Consider the following 22,193-nt stretch of genomic DNA (forward strand, 5'->3'; position numbering starts at 1 on the left):
GGGAGAGGTGCAGACTGCCACACAGAAGGCTTTCCCCTGCGCTCGACCCCGCAGGCGCCTCGTCTGGGGCTTCCAGCCTCCAAAACTCTAAGAAGTGAATTTCTTTGGTTAAACCCCACCTCCCCAGTCCATAGTGTGTTGTTATAGTGGCCAGAATGGACTAAGACAGGACGAGGAGCCCTGTCACGTCCACCCAAGTCTTTGGGAGGCTGCCATCCCCAAAGCAGTGCTGGAAAGGGAGAGATCTGATGGGTAGCAGCAGCGATGGGTGCCATGTATCACAGCCTGGGCACGCTTTCTATGTGGGTTTCCATGTGACAGCCTCAGAACTGCCCTGCTTAACTGGTATATGAACCCTAGTTCACTGATGAGAAAGCTGATGCTCCAGATGATGAAAGGTCAGGCCCAGGGTCACTCAGCTAAAGGGGCACTGCTGCTGTTCAAACCCTGGTCTGTCCGGCTCAGCCTCCCTCTGGAGTCATCATCTACACAACTGAATTTTGCCTGCTGGGCCATGAGCTTCTTGTGGGAAGGCACTCCGTCTTTTCTTCCTTCCACACCGTTTGGCTGATCCGTGTGCCCAATGACACTTGTTGAATGAATGATGGTGTAAGTGGCACCTTGTTCATTGGGGCATGGTGCCTCCGCTCCTTTTCCTTAGGTCTTTCAGGTCCAAAGGGGCCCAGGGTGGACCTCGCCTCCCCCACCTGCCAGGACCGCTCGCAGAGAAGTCATAGAAACCACCTCTGTCTACTGGCCCCATAATCCTTTTTTTCCTGCTTGTCCAGGCTACATTCTGAATTCCTTTTCCTTTCCAGGACCCCCAGGACCCCGAGGCCCACCAGGAATCAAGGGAGAGGCAGGTGAGCAGGGGCTGGGTGTGTGTGCCAGCCAGGTAGCAGCCCGTCTCGGAGCAGCTGCAAACACACACCCCACCCTGAGAGTCTGAACTCCAAGTGGGGTCTGTGTGTGAGGGAGGTCACCTGGGGTGAGACCCTACATATCCTGGGATGCTGGGAAGTACCTGCTTCACGGAGGAGACACCTAGGTGTGGATGGAAGGGTGAGGACACTTCAAGACCCTCCTTGGTGCTCAGAGTACAAGCCTATGAGCATCCCTGGAGAGAGTCAAGCTCATTGGTCCAGACTCCAGAGCCTGACACAACTGCCTTCACCACAGACTGGTTGCATGACCTGGGGAGCACTCCTTTACCTCTCTGGGTCTCAGTTTCTTTGTCTGTAAAATGGGGATAAGAATGCTTCAGAGGATTACTAGGGTCTGTAAAATGGGGATAAGAATGCTTCAGAGGATTACTAGGGTCTGTAAAATGGGGATAAGAATGCTTCAGAGGATTACTGGGAAGTTAAAATTACAATTCAAAGCCCATGATTGGCTCTCTTTTTTAGGTTGTGGCCTTAATATGCCCAGGTGCCTTACCAGCGGCCACGGCAAGGCTGGGTCAGAGAATGTGGGGGCTCGGCTGGCCCCTGGGGGAGAGGGGCTTCATCGCTGTTACAATCTATTCTGCCCTTCACTTAGACTCTCAAACCTCCAATCCCCAGAGGGGTGGAGGCTGCTGAGTTGTAAAAATGCCAAGAAAGCTGTTACTAAAGAAAGAGCAGAATGAGAGGATTTGCAAGAAAGGGGGAAATAGACTGAGAGCCTCTAAGTCTCCAGAACACTGAGACAGAAAGAAAAACACCACTATTTGCAGAAGGGAAACTTGTTAGGAGGGAAAACTCTTTTTTTTTTTCCCAGGAACTAATTTTTAGAAAGATTTTAATAGAAGGGGAAATCCCAGAGGGCCTAGAGTTCTAAGTCTCCAGCAGGGTTTCTCTGGGGAAGGTTTTCAGAATGGAGGATGGGCAAACAGTCGGAGGAGAATTCAGGGGCCCACCCAGGCACAGTCACACATGCACGGTCGCACTAGGCACCTGCTCACACGTGCACATACACTCACATGCATACACACCCACACACGCACTCACATGCACTCACCACCCCTACCACAAACTCATACACACTCACTCACTCAGCCTTCAGGGCCAGGGAGGGGCAAGGCCACGCAGAGGATGGTGGGTCGCCAGGCATCCCAGGGGCACAGCTGTGGTCCCTTCTGTCCAGGCGAGCAAAGGACAGGATGGGAAATCTGAGAAGAGAGTGAGGGGGGGAAAGGACCTCCTGCCATGTACAACTGGTGGCAAGGGCAGACACAGACAGTGCTGGGAACTCAGAGGAGAAAAAGGTGGGGGACCCGAGTGGGGCCTGAGGTGGGCCTGGGTCAGGAGGGGAGACCGCTGGTGGTGAGGACAAAGGGGCTGATAAGGCATCTAGAATCTTCCCTTGATGGCCCGCACTTGGTCTAGAGCAGTGCTTCTCAAGCTAATGGCCATGAATAAGAACGATTCGAGATGCTTTAGAGGCCGTGGAGGATTCAGACCCTGGAGGTGTGGGGGACCAGCTTTGAGAAGCACGGCCCACTGCTCTGGCCTTGACTGAGCAGCTCATGCTCCTGGTGTCCGGCCTCCCCAGAGACCACCCTGGGGGTGGCTCGGGGTGCAGTAGCGGGATGGAGCTGAGGAGCCAGCGGACTTGATTGCCACTCCTGCTCCGTGCCTACTCACCTGTGTAACTGGACACATCACTTGGCTTGCCGAGATTTAACTTCATTTCAGCAACGAATGGCAATTACACTAAAATTACACTAATTAAATTATATGTGCTTTGCAGGACAGCTATAAGGGTCGGAGAGCATTGTTTTCAAACTCTGCTACATTGTAGGTGGTATGAATGATCCTGTAACATGGAAAGGGATTTCGGTTCCTAGGTCAGACAGATCTGGGTTCGAACGTGGCTCACCAGCTGTGTGATCTCTCTGAAACTCAATTAACTCACCTATGAAAGGGGGATAGTACTAGTAACCTTCAGTGAGGACTGATTACAACAGAAATATAAGACAGAAGATGTGTGATACTGTAGCTGGCATGTGGGAATTATCTACATCAGAAGAAACTGAGGGTGCTTGCCTTCACGAAGTGAGCCCTTCTAGGGACGTGTTGGCCATCCTCAAATACTAGAAAGGTTCTTGTGGAAGAGAAAATAGACTGGCTCTCAGTGGTACCCGGCAGAAGAACGGAGGCCAAGGGGCAGAGGTTTCTGGAGAACCAGTTGTGCTGAGGTAAGGGAGGAACAAACAGTTAAGACTTGGGGCTGCCCCACAATGAAACAAGCGGATGTATGGGTGGAGAGGAGGGGCTACAGAATTCTCCTTGGTGGAACAGAAGGGGGATCCTTGCACCGGGTAGGTGGTCGGACAATTGACTTGTCAGGTTGATTCCAAAGGTGGCCCTCCACAATTCTCTGTGGCCCAGACTTTCTCAAGGTGGCCCCGGCAGCCCCAGAGCGGGGATGGATGAGAGCCAAGCCTTTGCCTGTGGAGTCTGAACCACACCGCTTCCCACCTCATCCTCACCCACTGCCACTCCCAGGCTCGGGGCTGAGAGTACTGCAGCTGGCGAGGGGAAATGCATCGGTTTCATGTCTTCAGAAATCAGGACTCCTCTTCCCAAATTACCCACTGTTTGCCCAATCCACTGCCTGCAGACAGGGTTAGCAGACCAAGCGGGACCCGCCCCTGTAGTATTGAGTACTGAGGTCTTCCCCTCTTTGTCCCAGAAGATGGGTAATGCCACTGTGATGAGGTTCCAGGGGATCATGTCAATCTCCTTCACTCCACCTTTAGCTGTGATGATGGGGAGGTTCTGAAGTCAGATTAGCTGTGATTCCTCAGCTGGTGCCAGATTCCGGTACTTTCACCAGTACTACTTTGCTTCCCAAGGTGGTCCTCTTTGTGAAGACACAGAAGTCATAGCAACACTCACTCAGGCCCACACCAGTTTCAAGAAACCTCCTACAGGAACTTCCCTGGCAGTCCAGTAGTGAGGACTCCATTCTCTTGGGGTTCAGTCCCTGGTTGGGGAACTAAGATCTTGAAAACTGCATGGGAGAGCGAGAAAAGAAACCTCATACAGTCACACAGTTGCCTTAACGTGATGACCCTGACTGGCCCAGAGCAGCAGGGCACCAACAAATGCCTCAGGAAAATAATTCCTTGCATTGCCCTGGCCTTTTGGCCCTTCTGCTCAAGTGGATGCTCTGAAGGACCAAAAACTTGTTTGCTTTTTGCATCTGAGGCAGTTCTAAGGGACTTCCATTGCAATCAAGTTCTCTATGGCTGTTTTGTCTTCCATCAAGGAATAATCATTCTCTAAGTATCCTATAACCACCTCAAAGAATCTCATTCTCAAGACTTACACCTAACAACTCTCAAATCTTATACCCAGAGAGTTCTGTACGGCAGTTACTTCTTTGCCTCCACTCAAGACCACTATGCCTACTTTCCTAATTCATTAGAGAGGAGGCCAGGGCGTTTCTGTGTTCTCCCCAGCTCTGCTGCTGCTGCTAAGTCACTTCAGTCGTGTCTGACTCTGTGTGACCCCAAAGACCGCAGCCCACCAGGCTCCTCCATCCCCGCGATTCTCCAGGCAAGAACACTGGAGTGGGTTGCCATTTCCTTCTCCCTCCAGCTCTGGAATCATGAAAATAATGGAATAGAGCCCTTTAACCAAATTCCATCTTAACGAGCCAGTCCTGCCCCCTGAGGGAGTTGCTAGGATTGGGACTCTGCTGATGGTGGGACCTCACCAGCCTTTCTCAGCCAGTGGGTACCGATGAGCAGGCCCTTTACGGGTGGCTGGCAGGTTCAGGAAGCAGTTGCCGAGCCCTGCCCAGCGAGGAGCCTCCCTCGATTGATACGCTCTGAACAGCGGCAGGAAGGAGAGGGGAGTGATGGAGGACAGAGGAGAGGATGGACTGGGGCAAGCCCGGAATACTGATGCCAAGTGGAAAATTTGAAACCTTGGCCACCAGGTGTCTGAACCACTAGGGGGAAAAGTTGCAATGTTTTTCTCCCCATCAGCACCTCAAAGCTTCTGCTCTCAGCACTTGAAATCTGCTTTCTGGAATATTCAGAATTCGGTTTGGGAAGTTTAAAAAAATAGTTCTCCAAATTCAGACACTGAAATAAGCCAGGCAATGCTTATGGAGAGCTCAGCTTCTGGGACCTTCCACTTCCCATCAGCCAGGCCAGGTCCTCTCATCCATTTTTCATGAGTTTATGCCTGGTGTCTGGGCAAGGTGGTGTGCTCCTTGAGGGCAGTCATTGTATCTTCCACTTCTGGGCACCAAGGGGTTCAAGGAGTCTGAGTTTAGAATTTGAGTGGGACTGGAAGTATCAGAGTTGGATGTGGTGGCCGGGCTTGCCCTCCTCCCATGGTGGTGGTGGTTTAGTTGCTAAGTTGTGTCCGACTCTTTGCGACCCCATGGACTGTAAACTGCCAGGCTCCTCTGTCCATGGGATTCTCCAGGCAAGAACACTGGAGTGGGTTGCCATTTCCTTCTCCAGGGGATCTTCCTGACCCAGGGATCGAACCTGGGTCTCCTGCACCGCAGGCGGATTCTTTAACTACTGAGCCACCAGGGAAGCCCCGCCCTCCTCCCACGTCTGACCACAGTTTCTTGGTTTTTTAGGAAGAAAAGGAGACATGGGCATGAAAGGAGACATGGGGGTCATGGGACCCCCCGGAGCTCGGGGGGACAAAGGTGACTCAGGAAAGCCCGGTTCCCCAGGTAAGTGTCTGCACTGTCAAGTCTGCTGTCCTGTGGGTATTCCCCTTTTGTCTAGCAGGCTGAAGCTAGAGGGTAAAAACACAATCCCTAAAAATCCTTCTGTATTTTAGGAGTGGCTGGAATTCCTGGAATCAAAGGTGATCAAGGTAAGAATTGTAGGAATGGGCATCATTCCAGGTACTGTCCCTGTCCTGTATTTGACTGTAATATTAACCCAGAGCCTCTGAGATTTTGTAAAACTTGGCCCATCCTTAAGAGGAACAGAGCAGTATTCAGAGGGCAGGCCTAATTGATATTCTTTCAGAGAGCTTCTCTTCACTCTGCTGCTCAGGCCTGTGCAGCCAGACACTCACACCCCAAGTTCTGAGTAAGTCCATAAGCTTCAAACCCTGCAGCAGTGAATGGAAATAAATTAATAAATTGCTGAGACTGTAATTCTCCTCCCACTAATAGGGCTAATTTAAAGCTTCTAAAGGGAGATCTTTCAAGCTGCCCAGGGAATATTTAAGGTGTTAAGAGATGCATGTGTCACTGCAGAGAACAGAGGTGTGTTGAAAGCATAGGCAGCCAGGCCCTCTACCAACCACCCCCAGCCTTCTATTCATGACTTTCCTTTCAGGACCACCTGGAGTGAAGGGTCTTCCAGGCTCTCCAGGAGCTGTGGGATCCCCAGGTGCCAAGGGTGAGACTGGCAGCATTGGCCCCCCTGGGCCAATAGGTGAGGTCCTGGGTCCTGTGGTGGGTGTGGGGAGTGATGTCTGAAGACCCACCCAGCCCAGCCCTGACACTCTCTGTGGCATCTGTTGTCCAGGACCACCAGGGATGCCCGGGACACCAGGAGTCGAAGGTGTGAAAGGAAGCAAGGGGGACACAGGTAACAGAGGCTGTGGGTAGGTGGGCAGGTGGGGTTTCTGGGTGTCAGTGATGGACACGGAGCAGGACTACTGCCCAGCAGGACCATCAGAAGGAGGCAGAGGGTCTCCTGTGCTCTGGCCCCTGAAGCATCTGGATTTAAGAAGGGCACTTCTCTCTGCCAGAGCCCTTTGAGTCCAAGGCCCTGTGGCTGTTTGTCTCTGCCCAGAGTCCATGAGAGACCTTGAATGCCACAATCAAATCTCCACTGGCAAACAGGAGGGGGTGGTGTGGGCACCTTGCTCGCACTGTCTCCTGTCCTGCCTTCCAGCTGTGGATGTAGAGTCCGCTCTCTCCACTGACCTGAGGTGGGGCCCCAAGGGTCAGGGCTCTGGATTTGGGCAGCAGTTGTCAAAAAACCCTGGCGGCTCAAGAGGGTAAAGCATTTGCAATGCGGGAGCCCGGGTTTGATTCCTGGGTTGGGAAGATCCCCTGGAGAAGGAAATGGCAACCCACTCCGGTACTCTTGCCTAGAAAATCCCATGGATGGAGAAGCCTGGTAGGTTACAGTCCACAGGGTCACAAACAGTCGGACACTACTGAACGATTTCACTTTGTCAAAAAACCCTTCTTGCACATTCTCCCAGGGGGGCCCAGGCTGAAAGGAGGGACCCACAGTTACCCAACTCACAGAGACTAGTTCATGAACCATCACGCCAACTTAGTCAAGGTCGTAAACCAGTAGGCCAATTTAGTCAAAGTTATAAACCATCCTACCAATGTGGTCTGCTTTACAAACAACTGTTAAATTTGCTAGTCACTAAGTAAGTCCGGGTACCCATGATGATCTAGGAAGTCTGGTCCACTGGAGAGTCTAGAAAGTTGGGCCTCCAAGACACATAAGACCTGGTTCCTGCCCTCAGACATACAGGCTGGTGCAGGAGACAGGCAGACTGACTGTCAGATGGCGTCAGGCCCACTCTGCTGAGGGTTTTGCGTGGAGGAGTGCCACGTGTCATTTAGGAAGCCAGGTGCAGGCCAGGAGGTGCTGTGGCCAGTGCAGGGTGAGGAAGGGCTGGGCATCTTCCAAGGATGTCTGTGGACAGTCACTGCCAGTGTGGAAGGTCATACTTGAGTTAGACAACCTGGACGCCTTCACCCCAGAGCCACGCTAGAAACCCACACTGGGAGCAGGCCCTCTCATTTTTCATTGATCAAGTGGTCAATGGATTGATTGATTTTTTTTTAAACAGATGTGACTTGGCTCTGTCAAAATCTTCAAGTTCACAGTGGCCCCTGGTGTGGGTAGCAAAATGTAGCATCTTGCACGAGTGATGGAAGAGCTGGAGTTGAGTCATGGAGGATGACTAGGGCTTGGCCAGGGGGAGAGAGGAAGGCAAGTCTAGAGAAAGGGAACAGAGCAGGTGAAGTCTTGGAAGGTGAGGGAGGGCTCTGTAGGTCGGCATCCCTTGAGTCCAGGTCTGGCATCTGGTGGAGGTTCGGGAAGCTCTGGCCAGAGAGCTGGGCAGGCCACTTTCTGAGCCTAGGACTCTGGGCCTTTGACATTTGGGTTTCCCCTGAAGGGTGTCAGGAGCCCTGACACAGGTGACTCCTACACACACTGTCCTTCTAACCCATCCGTCTTCAAAGCTGCTTTCCTTTTCACAGATGGTGGGGCAGGACAGGCAGGGGCTCTGCTACCCAATCCCATGTGGATGCTACCTGAAGGCTCTCAGCAAAGTCTCGCCTTCTAGGCTCCATCTGGGTGTAGTGGTCAGGCAACCCCAATTTATTGGCTGCTTCTTTCTGATCTTATACTTCTGTCTTTCCTGTCCCAGATCTTAGGATTTCTGATTCTGAGGCCTAAAACTGTCTTACCCCTGAGTTTTCTGCTTGGCTTCATGGCGATGTTGGCTTTTCTCCCTCAGTTATAAATTTTGGGGGGAGCCCCTGAACCCCATCCCCCCTTTGCCAGACTAGTGATTCTTGCCTAAGCAAGAGTACTGGGTGATAAAACAAGATTTTACACCAAGCAGCACTGCACCCACCTCTCAGGTCCCCAGCCTGTGTCTCCCACTGTCCGAAGGTGGGGAATCTTGCCTGCACTCTGTATCCTGGGAGGGTTTGATTCCTAAAACTCAAAAGGGCATTTTCATGATAGCGCAACAGGATCCACACTCTTGTTAGAGCTGCTTCACAGTAAGAGATGCAGCTAGGGTTGGAATCCAGGGCTGGCTGACTCAAAACTTGGGGCCGCATCCATTATACTTGATCATGCTGCCTTTTCCCTCAAAGAACCTGAGAGCACCCCCACCCCATCAGGGCATTCCGATGAGGAGCACCTTCTCTCTCTACCCAAGTCCTGGAAGGATCAGAGCAGAAGCTTCAACAGCTTCTTCCACTCTTAGAAGGAAACAGAGCTGTCAGGCCCTGCTATAGTTCTTTGTTATTTACCCAAGATCCCACCCCAAGATCCCACAGACACTTTTGGTTGACTGGGAATCATTTTACCTCCATTATCAAGTCCCTTGGGGCTGCTAGTGGTAAAGAACCTGCCCACCAATGCAGGACACATAAGAGATGCAGGTTCTACCCCTGGGCTGGGAAGAGCCCCTGGAGAAGGGCATGACAACACACTCCAGTATTCTTGTCTGGAGAATCCCATGGACAGAGGAGCCTGGTGGGCTACAGTCCAGAGGGTCACAAAGAGTCAAACATGACTGAAGCAGCTCAGCACGCACACTTGCATATTAGGTGGGCTCCTTTATGGGAACTTCCATCAGCCACGCCTAGTGGTGAATACCAAACCTGGAAAATTCTGAAGGTTATTCCTTAACTCCAGTTGCTCAAGTAAACACGATGGATTGCATTTTCAATTTGGGGTGTGGGATGATCATAACTTATTCCAAATTGCATAGGTTTCCCACTCAAATCCAAACGTTTCCCTTGATCAAGTAGCAGATGGTTCACATAGACAGCTTGGATTCCCGTGGGACCATAACCTGGCTAGCTGTAGCCAGGGCTGTGTATCATCCTGAAGTCATGGGTTAATGGACTTTTGGAGAGGTCAGATTTCTGAAGTGGGAGAAGGAAGGGAGGGTGGGAGCCAGATCTTCTCATCATGGAAGGCAATTTCTATTTGTCAATGTCAGGATGTTGGTGATCCCCAAGCTAGTGGTACTGCAGTATTTGTTCAGTTTTGATTATATCAAGCCAGTTTTTCAAACTGATGTATTTCCCATTTTGTAAATAAAATCATCAGTCTCACAGGAGACTATCCAGCTGCATGGGATTGAAAACAGAGAAATTACGGTCCCTTGAATTAACCTATGTAACAGCTAGATCTCATTTTTGTGCATGTATGCTCAGTTGCGTCTGACTGTTTCCCACCCTATGGACTTCAGGGACCAGGCTCCTCTGTCCATGGGATTTCCCAGGCAAGAAGACTGGAGTGAGTTGCCATTTCCTACTCCAGGGATCTTCCCAACCCAGGAATCAAGCCTGTGTCTCCTGAATTCGCAGGTGGATTCTTTACCACTGAGCCACTTGGGAAGCCCGGTTATTGTGCATTAATTACAAAAGAAAGAAGTCTGTTTATTATTAACAACACCTCTAAGCCAGGTACTCTGTTTGAGCCTCTACTCCCATGATCATAGTGCATCCACCCACATACAGCTGAGGAAGTAAAGGCTCCCAGAAAGTAAGACCTTTCCTCAGGCTCTCATAGTTAATATACACTGAGTCCAAGATTTAATCCCAAAGTCTGGTTCCAAAATTGCACTTTTCTAAATTTTGTTGTATAGAATAGCATAGAGTATAGGACACAGAGAGATCAGAAATGCCCATATTTTCCACCCCACAGTAGATGGGTCAATCCTAGTTTAGTCACCAAATCTTCCTACTGTTTTAAACACTCAATAACCACACCCCAACCCATTCTGGTGGAATATTTCCCCATGTTTACACGCCTTGAGAAAAAGAAGCCATCTCAGATTAAAGATGGCAAAGAGGAGACTCCTTCCATTCTGTTGGGAAGAGAGATTGCATAGCTAATATTTAAGATAGGACATTATCACCGAGAAGAAATTTTTCTAATGGTAGTTCCTTTCACCATTCACAAACCCCCAAAACTTAGTGTTTTCTAACCTTTGATCTTTCAAATGACTGCAAAATCACTCGACTTCAGGAAAAAAAAAGTAAAAAAAAAAAAAAATCCACAACAAAACTAATTTTAGCTCTAAATCCTTTAGCCATTTTGAAAAGTAAACTTTGTTTGAAAATAAGGAAGGGCTTATTTCAGCTTGTGATCATGGCATTTCTCTTTCTACCTCCTCATCTCATGAAACGATGTTAGAAGCAGCCAAAACATTTAAGCTCCAAAATACCAGTCTGATCAAAATTTCTGCATCTCAACAGTACTCATGTCTAAAATATAACAAGAATCTGAATTTTCTATGTCCTTTTATGTTTCTTTTGAGGCTAAGCCAATGTGCCAATAACTTGAAATCTAGTTCCTCATCTGTATTTTAAGATGTGTTTTACTTTTAAAGTAACAAAGAATATCCAATAGCAATTAAGCCCTAGATCATGAATACAATTTCTCAGCTAATTTCATTCCCTGTGTCTAAGTATTGAGTTAGTCTAAGAATTTATTAAATTCTCCCAACTCATATTACTAAATTGCCACAGATTTTCCCTCATTTTCCTGTTTCTTAGAGACATTTGTAGAAGTCTACATGTGTCCCAGTTTTGGGTCCCCTATCTACGATCTGACTTCTTATCAGACAACTCTAAGTTGTTCGTTATTAAATTAACCATAAGTTTGCCAGGCTGCACTTAGCCTGTAGGTTGGGATGGTATTGAAGGCAGTTTCCCAACATACTAGAAATTTCTACATTAAATCAGAGTCAGTAGGCCTGTGTATTATGTTGGACTTCTCAACTAGCTAGGTGATGATAGTTTGATATAGAACCTTGCAAGGCCTTGGTTTGCTCCTCTATGGAGTATGGGGAAAGGTCTAGAATAATACCCAGGTCCCTGACAATTAGCCAGCATTCTGGATTTGAAACAGGCAATTTCCCCTGATTGAAGGGAAAGATTTTAGGCAGAGCACCAACTGAACATGAAACAATAGGAAGGCTTGTGCTTTTCAACTAAACTATTTTCTTGGGAGAAAATTATGTCTCTAAATAAGCACCTTGCAAATAAACATTTGGGGCCCTTTCAGCTTGAGCCTGTGACACCCAGGGAATCCCAGTTTGCTTGTGGTTAAGAGGACAAACTCAGCATTCCTTCCCTTCCAGTATAGGCTTACAACATGCACTTCTGAACATGCACTTCTGTTTTTCAGCCATTTCTCCTTCTCCCTGATCCAATCAGGATACCACCTTGATTTATAGCAAAGTAATTACTAGTCATTGGATCCATGCACAGCCATTCAATGAGCACCCTCTCAGGGTCAAGGGAGGCCTGGAGAGAAATCACACAAAACTCAACTCCAGTGTTCTCCCCTTGAAGAGGGGAGTTTTGAAGATAAAACCTACACCTATTATATATCTGTTCATACCTATTATACATTTCTTAGAGGGCATTTTACCAAGGGCCAGTGGGTTCCGTGAGAGCTCAGCCAGGGGAGGGGTCATTAGTACTTTAGAGACAGGAAGTCTTCTTGGAGGAGCTGAGCTGTGAGCTGGTCCCTGAAGACTGAGTGGGATGTGTTTAGGGAAGTGGTTACTCAAACCTTGATTCCTGGACTAGAGGCATCAGCAATACCTGGAAACTTGTTAAACACACAGAGTCTCAGATGACCAAACCAGATGCACTGAATCAGAAACTCTGGGGTGGAGCTTAGCAAGTTGTTTTTTGCTTGTTTGTCTGCTTGTTTTTAGAAATGTAAGGGAGAAGGATTTTTAAATATTTTTATTTCTTTATTTGGCTGTGCTTGGTCTTAGCTGTAGCATGCAAACTCTCAGTGTGGCATGCATGTGGGATCTAGTTCCCTGACCAGGTATCGAACCCAGGGCCCCTGCATTGGGAGCTCAGAGTCCTAGTCACTGGACCACCAGAAAAGTCCCAGAAAGTTTTTAACAAACCTTGTACAGGGGACTCTGATGTTCACTGTAGTTTGACTACACATTTAGGAGTAAGCGATGGCCCAAGGCTACTGAAAGGCTTTGGAACCAGGTGGAGAGCCCATGTGAAATTCCAGGCGGGAGTGAGCCGGCACGCTGGTGGAACAAGCAGCCACAGTGCCCAGTGGGAGGCCAACCCTGGTTCCCAAACCCAACTTCACCACTCCCTCTCTGTGTGACCTGGGATAAATCACCTAGCATCTCTGAGTGTAGACTCCCTCCTCTATAAAGAGGGAAATGGCACAACCTAGCAGGGCAGCTGAGAGGTGTATGGGAAGCCCCTGACAGGGTGTCCAGCATAGCGCATGCAGGGGAAGATGCTTAGTCTCTAAGAGGTGAGGGGCTGGGGAAGGGTGTGAGAAATGAGGTGGGAGAGTCAGGCCTCGGGGACCATGGACCTAGTGAGCCGGGGTTTACCTAGGGCTCCTGCTTGTACAAGAAATTTGTTGTTTGGGGCTTTGGAGGCTTCTTAGTGGGGAGGCAATCAGGAGAGATCACAGTGTGAGATGGCTTCAACCTTGCATCTAGGGACAGGCTCTTAAGGTAAAGATTTGTGCAATATGGCACCCTTTAGGATGAGACACGAGGGGGTCAAGAGTCTAGATATGAACCATTTTTCTATTTAACAACCAAAGACAGGTTTCTGAATGCGGTTTCTCCTCCCTAATCTTGACACCTGCAATTCAGATACAGGTAAGCACAGAGGATGACTTCCCAGGTGGCTCCATACTAAAGAATCTGCCCTCCAATGTAGGAGAGTCAGGTTTGATCCCTGGGTCAGGAAGATCCCCTGGAGGAGGAAATGGAAACCTACTCCAGTATTCTTGCCTGGGAAATCCCAGGGACGGAGGAGCCTGATGGGCTACAATCCATGGGGTCACAAAGAGTCAGGTACAACTGAGCACACACCTAAGTAGAGAGTCCACATCTGCCGCCCCTGCTGGGCCACTTACGATCAACAGCAAACATTTAGGGGAGGGGGCTTCCTGGGCAGCAAGGCTGGAGCTCCTGTGGGGCCTTTAGCCCCAGGGTCCCAGGTGCTCCCCACTGGAGGAATACATACAAGTACCAAAAGGTCCCCAGGGTCCGCATGGCACCACTTGCCAGACACGAGGCTTAGGGCTTGACACAGGTGACTTTGTTTCAGTCTCATAACAATCCCCGAGGCAACCAGCAGCTCAGAGGAGAAAGGTTAGGCTGATGGAGAGGGAACTGGACTAAATGTCTTGGAGGTGGATGCAAACCCAGGCTATCTGACTCTGGACCCTGTGCTGCCTTAGGAGGAAGTGCATCATCCATGGGCAAGGCCAGAGAAGGTATTATAGTCGGCAACATCTAGCATCATAGCAGCTTTCACAGGCTTGATCCAGTTCTCCAGGAGACCAGAGGGGTGAGACTTTCCAAACAGAGGGAACAGAGGAAGCACAGCTGGCCCAGAGTGAGCTGGGGCCTGCCTGCCAGCTGACCTCAAAGGTTCCTCCAGCTTTTAGAAGAGACTCTCTGAGACTCAAACTTGTCCTCATCTCAAGAATGAGGGGCAAAACTAGTTGCCCTCTCAGATCTTTCCAGCCCTTCCAACCTCCCTTAGTGCCCAGGCCTGCAGCAGCAGCTCCGAGCTCCTCAGCCCTCTGACCCTCCTCCTCAGGCTAGCCATCTGAAAGGCAGCCAGGAGCCAGGACCCCTTGTTCATCATTCCAAGAAGGGATCCTGAAGAGGCCTGTCAGGCCCCGCCTCTGCCCTCCACTGACCAGCACACAGTGGGTGCTCAGGAAAGCCAGGAATTTGAAGTGGGGGGCAGGAACGTCCCCCAGGCGATTTGCAGTGAGAGTAACTGAGTTCCTCTTGGTTCCTAGTGACCATCCAATGAGTGGGTTTTTGGTTAAAGCCGAGCTGGCTTGTTGGAAGGGACCACAGTCAAGATCATGGTGGAAGTACAATCCCATTGTTACCCTCAAGAAACTGTTACTTCATGATCAGTAATGAGCTTTACTTTCCCCAAGTTTGCGTGACTGTCTTGGAGAGTCCTGTTTCCCTGAAATTGAGAGATCATGGAGTTGCTAAACCAATAGGTTATTATCCCACAATAAGTAATGACCCGTCACGGTGCTGGGAACAGTGGGCCTTCTACATAAGTTAGTGAATAAAGAGATGAATGGAGGAAGGAAGGAAGGGAGGGAGGGAGGAACTTTCACATCAGAACTACAAATAGGATCATCTCAAATAATTGCAGTGGTTATTTTTCCATTTTCTGGACATGAGACCCTTTAGCTGCCTAACTGTTTAGCTACAGCGGGGGCCACAATGAAATAAACCAATAGACTTATGGAATATCTACTGAGGGTGAGAGACTCCCAGAGCTTCTAGTGGCCACTAAGTCCCCTCCACAATCTTTTAGAAATAAAATTAACTTTATTTTCAAAATATCTCTCAATTCTTTTCCAATAGAAAATCTTTTTTCCAATCTTTTCCTTCTTTTGCAACAAGAAGGAATAGATATCAAGCCAGGTTATTACTGGACAAAGAAAGCCAGTTACTGAGTGTGGGGTCTGCTCACCTAACCCAGACCTTCATCCACCACATTTCTATTTCACCCCAATACACGTCCCCATTTATCTGCAGTCTGTCTGCTTTTATGCTCTGCTAAAGAGGCTTTAAACAATCGAGGAGAACCAATGTACCTTTCCATCTGCATTAATCAGACAGAAGGTAGAGGTTGTCTAAGATTAAAAGTGTTTAATATCTAAGTTTTATTATCTTCTTCCCTTTTCTGTATTTTGATCTTAGGACTTCAAGGACAGAAAGGAACAAAAGGAGAATCAGGATTTCCAGGTAAAGCACTGGCTTCATTTTAATTTTCCACAATAATGACTGGAAGGACTGTCTGAGGCGGGTTTTGTTGACCCTGAAAGCAGGGCTGTAACCACAGTAACTTTCCACCAGAGTGCCGAGGCCTCCAAGGCTCTGTCTTTCAAGCCTCAGGCTCTTCCAGTGATAACCCAGGGGAAAGGGTATAGAGACGGGTGTGGAGTTGAAAGCGAAAATGGTCAAGATGCCTCTGGAGCTGCCCCATGGCGGTGAATTCAGGCTGCGCAGCCGCCGTGGAGCTAAGCAACCTTTCTCTCCAGTTCCCAAGATGGTTGCCTGGCCTGTATCTCTTTGGTCCATCTCCCTGTTCACTTTGGCCCTCAAGGCACCCCCTCCTCCTGCTACTTCTCACAGGACTATCATTACAGGCCTCGTCATCCCCACCCTTACACACGGCATTTCTAGTCTTCTTGCCAGCCCCACCCTAAGGAGCCAAAACAAAAACTCCTCAGACACATTTCCTGAGCAGTCTTTATACTCCTAAGGTGGATTTTCTTTTCCTATTCTAACTTACTAAAGGGGACATTGAGGCCTGGAAATGTTCTAGCAAATTCTCCCAGAATGGCTTCCACATAATGGCCCCATGAGGACCAACAACTTTAGAATCCTGTCGGCTCTTTTCACCTTCTTCTCCCCAGAGTTTACCTGGGAGGTGGGGGGTTGGGGCAAGGGCAGCACTCTGCCCCTGCCCCCAGGCTGAACATCCAAATAGCCCACTGATAGGGGTGGGGGGGGGACCCTCAGGACAATTCATTCATTAAACACAAGGCTGTTAGTTTCCCTTGGAAAGTAGATCGGAGCATCTGATGGCAGTGGTCTCTCTCCCCCAGGCCTTGCAGGCATGAAGGGAGAGAAGGGAAGCCCAGGCCTGGGAGGCCTCAAGGGGGCACCTGGACCAAGTGGCCAGAAGGGAGAGCCTGGATCGAGAGGTAAGGTCTCGGCTTCTGACATAAGAGTTCAAAGGAGAGGCCTGTTGTAAGGGGTTGGGAGTGGTTTTCAGAACCAGAAGGCTAGAGGTTTAGTGGTTCTGTGGAGAAGTCTCATGCTGGGACTGCCCTCGGCCCGGAGCTTACAGAGGTGACTAAGGCACAGCTGGGCACTCGGAGCGGCAGGTGACAATGTGCCGGCACCATGCCCAGCCCTGGACCCTACAGTCTCCGTGACTGACCTCAGCAGAGACCTCCCACTCCATGCCTCTTGAATGTCCTTCTCTAATCTAGCTTAAGTCCTTCCTGCTGTAGCTCAGGCCCATTTCTTCTTGCTCAGCCATGGAGATCCATGGCATATCCAGTCCCCCTGATGCCAGGGGGCCAGCAAAGAGGGAGGAGAGAGTCCGACCCCCAGCACTCCTCCCCACCAGTGGCAAAGGAGAGCGGGGGTTTCTGATTTGGTTTCCTTCAAACTGTGCGGTTTTTCTCCTCATGACAGGAGCTACTGGGCCACAAGGAGCCAAGGGAGAAAAAGGTCAAAAAGGTAATTGCTATTTCTGTTCTCTTTAACGTATGCTATAGAGGCTACTCTGTACTTGAAAGTCGTATGTGTCCTGGGGGAGAGGCCTTGGTTCTCAGAGAGGTTCCTCATTTTGGGGGAAAGCTAAAAGGCTTGTCCCTTGAATAAGCCTTCCCGTGTCCCAGAGCCACAGGTAACAGTTTCTCTCCCTCCCTTCTTTCCTCGCTTCTCCCCCACCCCCTTCTTCTCTCCCTCTCTCCCTCCCTTCTTCCTCCTCCCTTTTTTTCCCTCCGCAATGTGAGAAAACATGGTGGGCTGGATCTGCAAGGCCAGCCGCAGAGGCGCCTGCCCCTGTGGCCTCAGGCCTGTGAGCCTCAGTGCACAGAGCCCGCCGATAGTGCTGGAGCCGTAAAATGGGATCTTACCGCTGTGAAGACGGCCGAGCAGAAGACTTCTTTTCCCTAACTGTAGGACTTCCGAGGCAAAAAGGGAAGGGGGAGGCAGAGGATGAGCTGGTGAGATAGCATCACCGACTCAATGGACACGAGTCTGAGCAAAGTCTGGGACATCGTGAGGGGCAGGGAAGCCTGGTATCCTGCAGTCCATGGGTCGCAAAGAGTCATCCACGACTGAGTGACTGAACAACAACAGGACTTCCAAAAATTAAAAGGCCGAACCTGCATCTGCCCGAAGCCCGGTGCTGCGTCCCTCACCTCTCCCCGTGTGTTTCGTCACCAGGCGACTCCTCATTAGCCATCCGGATTATCGGCTCTAGGACCCGAGGCCGAGCTGAAGTCTTCTATAACGGTGCATGGGGGACAATCTGCGATGACGGCTGGGAAAATGCAGATGCCACCGTTTTCTGCCGCATGCTGGGTTACTCCTCTGGAACTGCTATCTACAATGTGGGAGCTGGTGAGTGAATCAGTCCTCAACCAGGAGTCTTTTACTTTTTTTTTGAGGTATTGATGTGAGCTTTCTCTCCTGGGTAGGGTGTTGGCACCCATCAGTTGCAAGTGACTCATAGTGGTTGGCTTAAAAGAAAGGGATTGGTTCAAGCAACTGAAAAGTTTTGCAACTCAGGGCCCCAGTTTACATCCTTCTGGCTGGCAGCCCCAGGAGAAAGAAGGCACTCTTCCCCTACAGGGACAGAAGTTGCTATCCATCCAGCCTTAAAGCCAGAATGCCACATGTCCAACAGTGTTTGTGAGGGATGCTATCAGAAGGACAGCTGAGGGGTGTAAGCTAGGAGAACAAAGATGCCAGGCAGGCAAGCACAGTGGTCATCTCAGCTCTCTGGAGCATGAAGGCCTGGGCAGCCCAAGCTTGATCAACTTCAAGGAGAAGGGAAGAGACAGCAAATCACAGGGACTTCTTAAAATCAGTTTTGGAAAGATGTCCTGGAGTGCTGGAGACTCAACTATATTTTGCAGCAAAAGGTCATTTTCTTTGGCCATAAAAGTGGACCTGTGCTTCCCTGTGGCTCAGTGGTAAAGAATCTGCCTGCCAATGCAGGAGACATGAGTTCGATCCCTTGGTCGGAAAGGTCCCCTGGAGTAGGGCGTGGCAACCCACTCCAGTATTCTTGCCTGGAAAATTCCATAGACAAAGGAGCCTGGTGGGCTACAGCCTATTGGGTTGCAAAAGCAACTTGGCAACTAAACAACTAAACAACCGCCAAGAGCTGACCTGCCAATGACACTAGGCTGGTTTCTCCTGCTCCTGTCCCCAAATCTTCTCTGCCCTTACCCTTCCCCCTCCACTCCACCAAAAATGCATACCTACTTTTTAATTGAGTCTAGTTGGATTATAAAGCTCCTTCAAAATACACATTTCCTCCCACAGATTAAGCCTATATAGATTGTTACACTGTAGTATAAATTACTGGAATCAAATAAGCCAGTGATTCCTCTAAGCTCTTGATCTGATATCGATTATATCAGAAGGAAGGGGGTTTGAAGGAAGTATGAATGCTTTGGGACTGGGAATGACCTGATTACAAAGGCGTTTAAGGAAGAGACAAACCCTGAGAGATCCCTAGGAGACTTCAAATCATGCTTGGATTACATATTAAATACTTGGATGAGACTTTTATCAAAGGGTAGAGAGCAGAACAGAGGCAGAGTCATCATAAGAGAGCAGATCAGTCGTCCGCACCGTGGGCCTGGGCAGTTGCAGGAGAAATGATCAGTCTAGCTCCCTGTGGAAGACCCTGAGGACAGTCGGACCACACAGCTTGGCCCCTAATCCCACACTCCTCTCGCTCCTTGCTTTCTCTGTGTCCAGGCTCTGGGAACATCTGGCTGGACGATGTTGCGTGTCGAGGGTCAGAATCGACCCTGTGGGACTGCAACAAGAGCAGCTGGGGCTCTCACAACTGCAACCACAGTGAGGATGCGGGCGTGAGCTGCAGCTGACCCCACAGCCCACTCACCACTCTGCCCCCAAGGTGTCCACAGCCAAGACACTCAGCCCTCGAAGGGAGGCGGTGCTCTCTGAGGGGCTCCCAGAGGTGGCTGGCAGCCTCTGAAGTGGGTTCAATAAAGCCAATAAAGTTCAAAGTGCTACCTGGCACCGCCCTGGGCTGTGGCTGAAATTACCAGCTCGTCTCTCCTGTCACGCAGTGCTTCATTGAGTCCTCATGCTCCTCGCACCCCCACCCAATGCACAGGGACAGTGGAATCTTAGCTCAGAACCGAGGTACATGTGGGCTGAAATCCGATGGTGAAAGTGGGGCTCACCTGTTGTCAGAATTAGTCATGACCAGCCCTTCAGTCGATCAGATGTAGCCTCTTCATGCAGCAGTGGATGGTTCCCCCAGCACTGGAGCTACTCGCCAGCAAATGAAGAGACCTCATGTAGTTGACACCAGGTTGCATGGAAAATAGGAACTGTACGTTTAAGCATGAAAATTTGTTCTCATTAGGACGTGAGTTCCATATACGCAGGAACTTTCATCCATTTTATTCACCCTCGGGAGATGTGGGTTTGATCCCTGGGTTTGGAAGATCCGGCTGGAGGAGGGCATGGTAACCCACTCCAGTACTCTTGCCTAAAGAATTCCATGGACAGAGGAGCCTGGTGGGCTACAGTCCATGGAGTCACAAAGAGTCGGACACGACTAATGCGACTTAGCACAGATGCACGCACTTGTAAATGGTAGAGTCCAGGAGAAGCAGTGAAAGGGCTGCGAGACGGAGCGGACACCACAGGGCTTCCTCCCTCAAGAGCTCAACCAGCCACCCAGGACCCAGTCTGCACTCTCAGAGGCTGCAGCTGCTCAGAAATCAGCAGCAGGGTCAGAGCTGCAGGGGGATGGGAGAGCTCTCTGGACCTGGGCACAGAGAGGGGAATGGGACCAGGATGTGAAAGCTGGTTGTTTTAATTTGGTAGAAACCTCTATAATGATGCAGGTTTTCTTGGTGCTTCAGGATGGAAGAATGGAAGGTCAGGGAGGAAGGAAGCCTGTCAGGGGTTCTAAGATGTAGTACTTTACAAATGTAACTTGTGTGTCTTATCAGCCTCCTTACCTCTCAAATTTTATTGCCCATTCCTTCTATCCTAACAAGTCCCACCCACCCACCCACCCACAAGGAAAGTCAAGAGCTGGTCCAACCTGAAACAGAGCAGGGGGGTCATCTCTCCCATCTGAATCTCAAAGTGACTTTCTGAACCTCTTTAGAAGCAGGAGAACCATGAAAGCAGAGTTGAAAGCAGAAACAGTTTTCTGTTTTTTTTCCATTCGGCTTACCAAAAGCCAAGCCTGGCTGACTTGCTTGCAGTGTTTTAAGTGCAAGAGGTCAGAGCAGAGCAAGCAGGAAGGAAGGGTACTGTGAAAGCCCCCTGCCCCTCCCTGGGGAAGGTGGGAAAGGAGATAAGGAGACAGAAAAAGAGGAGGGTTCTCCCTGGAGTATCAGGCCCAACTCTCCCATCTTCATCTCCTTTCCCAGGATCTGCCTCCTCCAAGAGTGATGGACTGTGGGACTGGTTCCTACCTGGGGGACCCCTTGCGTCATTCTTAGGGATGTGTGAGCGTGCATGCACTCTTCTCTCTCTCTCTCTCACACACACACACACATCTTTCCACAGGAACAAATAATAGTTTATACGCCAAATAGACAAAATCCTTGCAGAGAATGAACCAACCTCCCCCTACCCCTCCCCTCCTCCAGCAAGAAAGCTGAAAAACACAGTTCAACACACCCTAAATTTCCCTTCCATGGCTTTGGTGTTCATCTCTTAGGTGTTGATCCCCCAATCTATACTTCCAGTAAAGACCTCTCTCCTGAGCTCTGGCTGCCTATATGTCCACCAGCTGCCTCCACACAAGCACCTCAAAGTTCAGGCAGCTAGAACCTGCTCCCGCCATCCAGTGTCCAAGACAGAAACTGGGTGTCAGATGCCATGCCTCCACCAGGCACCAAGTATTCTATCTCCCAAATGTCTCTCCAGTCCACTCAGGTGTCTCCATCTCTGCCACCATCACGGTCCAGGCCACTGCCCCATGGCCTGGATGCTTGGAGCTTCTAATCAGTCTCTTTCTTCCACCGTGCTCCACCAACCGCCTATTCATTCTGCAGGCAGCAGCCAGACAGATCTTTAGAAATCATACAGCTCACTGTGCCGCTCTATGCTTATATCTTTCAATGGCTCCCCATCCCCTTAGGCGGTGGGTCAAACTCACCATCGTGACTTACAAGGTTGTGCCCCTGACAATCTCACAAAGCCCTCCTGCAACCTTAGTGTTTCATTTCCCCTTTATTACCTCCAGCCCTTTGTTCATTCAGTTGCTCTTACATAACGTCTCTTACACAACAAACTGGTGATAAATATTTTCTGACTGGCTCTCTGAAGGAATGCTAAACAGAGCACTTAGCTTTTCAATATTGGTATTGCTTCACAGTCTTTCCTCTGACGAGAGACATATCCTTGTTGTGCAGTGGTTCCTCAATACAAAGAAGATTTTCTCCAAAGGCAAGTCTAATCTTAGGCCTTTCACACTTTAGGAGATTAGCTTTTGAAACAAAATTATGAGGTCCACGTTTTGCAAGGTGTATTGTAAATTTTAAAAGATCCTATCTTCCCACTGTCTCAGCATCGCCACAAACAGGCTGTGAGCACCAGCCCAGGTGATCGGGGCACCGGTGTGATAAGCTGGGCCCCTGCCACAAATCCCCCTTCCTCCCCCCACCCACAGTGACTGTGACC

General features: G+C 49.8%; 1 protein-coding gene across 1 annotated transcript in view; it reads left to right on the top strand.

Annotated features, from left to right (window-relative positions):
* The window catches only part of MARCO (macrophage receptor with collagenous structure), a 35,391-nt gene extending 15,939 nt beyond the window's left edge, over window positions 1-19,452 (top strand). Inside the window, exons 4-13 of the mRNA XM_061135552.1 lie at window positions 819-863; window positions 5,590-5,688; window positions 5,799-5,834; window positions 6,308-6,406; window positions 6,500-6,562; window positions 15,456-15,500; window positions 16,367-16,465; window positions 16,965-17,009; window positions 17,724-17,900; window positions 19,272-19,452. Coding sequence (XP_060991535.1) covers window positions 819-863; window positions 5,590-5,688; window positions 5,799-5,834; window positions 6,308-6,406; window positions 6,500-6,562; window positions 15,456-15,500; window positions 16,367-16,465; window positions 16,965-17,009; window positions 17,724-17,900; window positions 19,272-19,402 — 839 coding nt within the window. The 3' untranslated portion in view covers window positions 19,403-19,452. The remainder of the gene's footprint in view (window positions 1-818; window positions 864-5,589; window positions 5,689-5,798; window positions 5,835-6,307; window positions 6,407-6,499; window positions 6,563-15,455; window positions 15,501-16,366; window positions 16,466-16,964; window positions 17,010-17,723; window positions 17,901-19,271) is intronic.
* The last annotated feature ends 2,741 nt before the right edge of the window (window positions 19,453-22,193 follow it).

Source organism: Dama dama, chromosome 33, assembly GCF_033118175.1.
Source record: "Dama dama isolate Ldn47 chromosome 33, ASM3311817v1, whole genome shotgun sequence".
In the NCBI taxonomy this organism is placed as follows: Eukaryota; Metazoa; Chordata; class Mammalia; order Artiodactyla; family Cervidae; genus Dama; species Dama dama.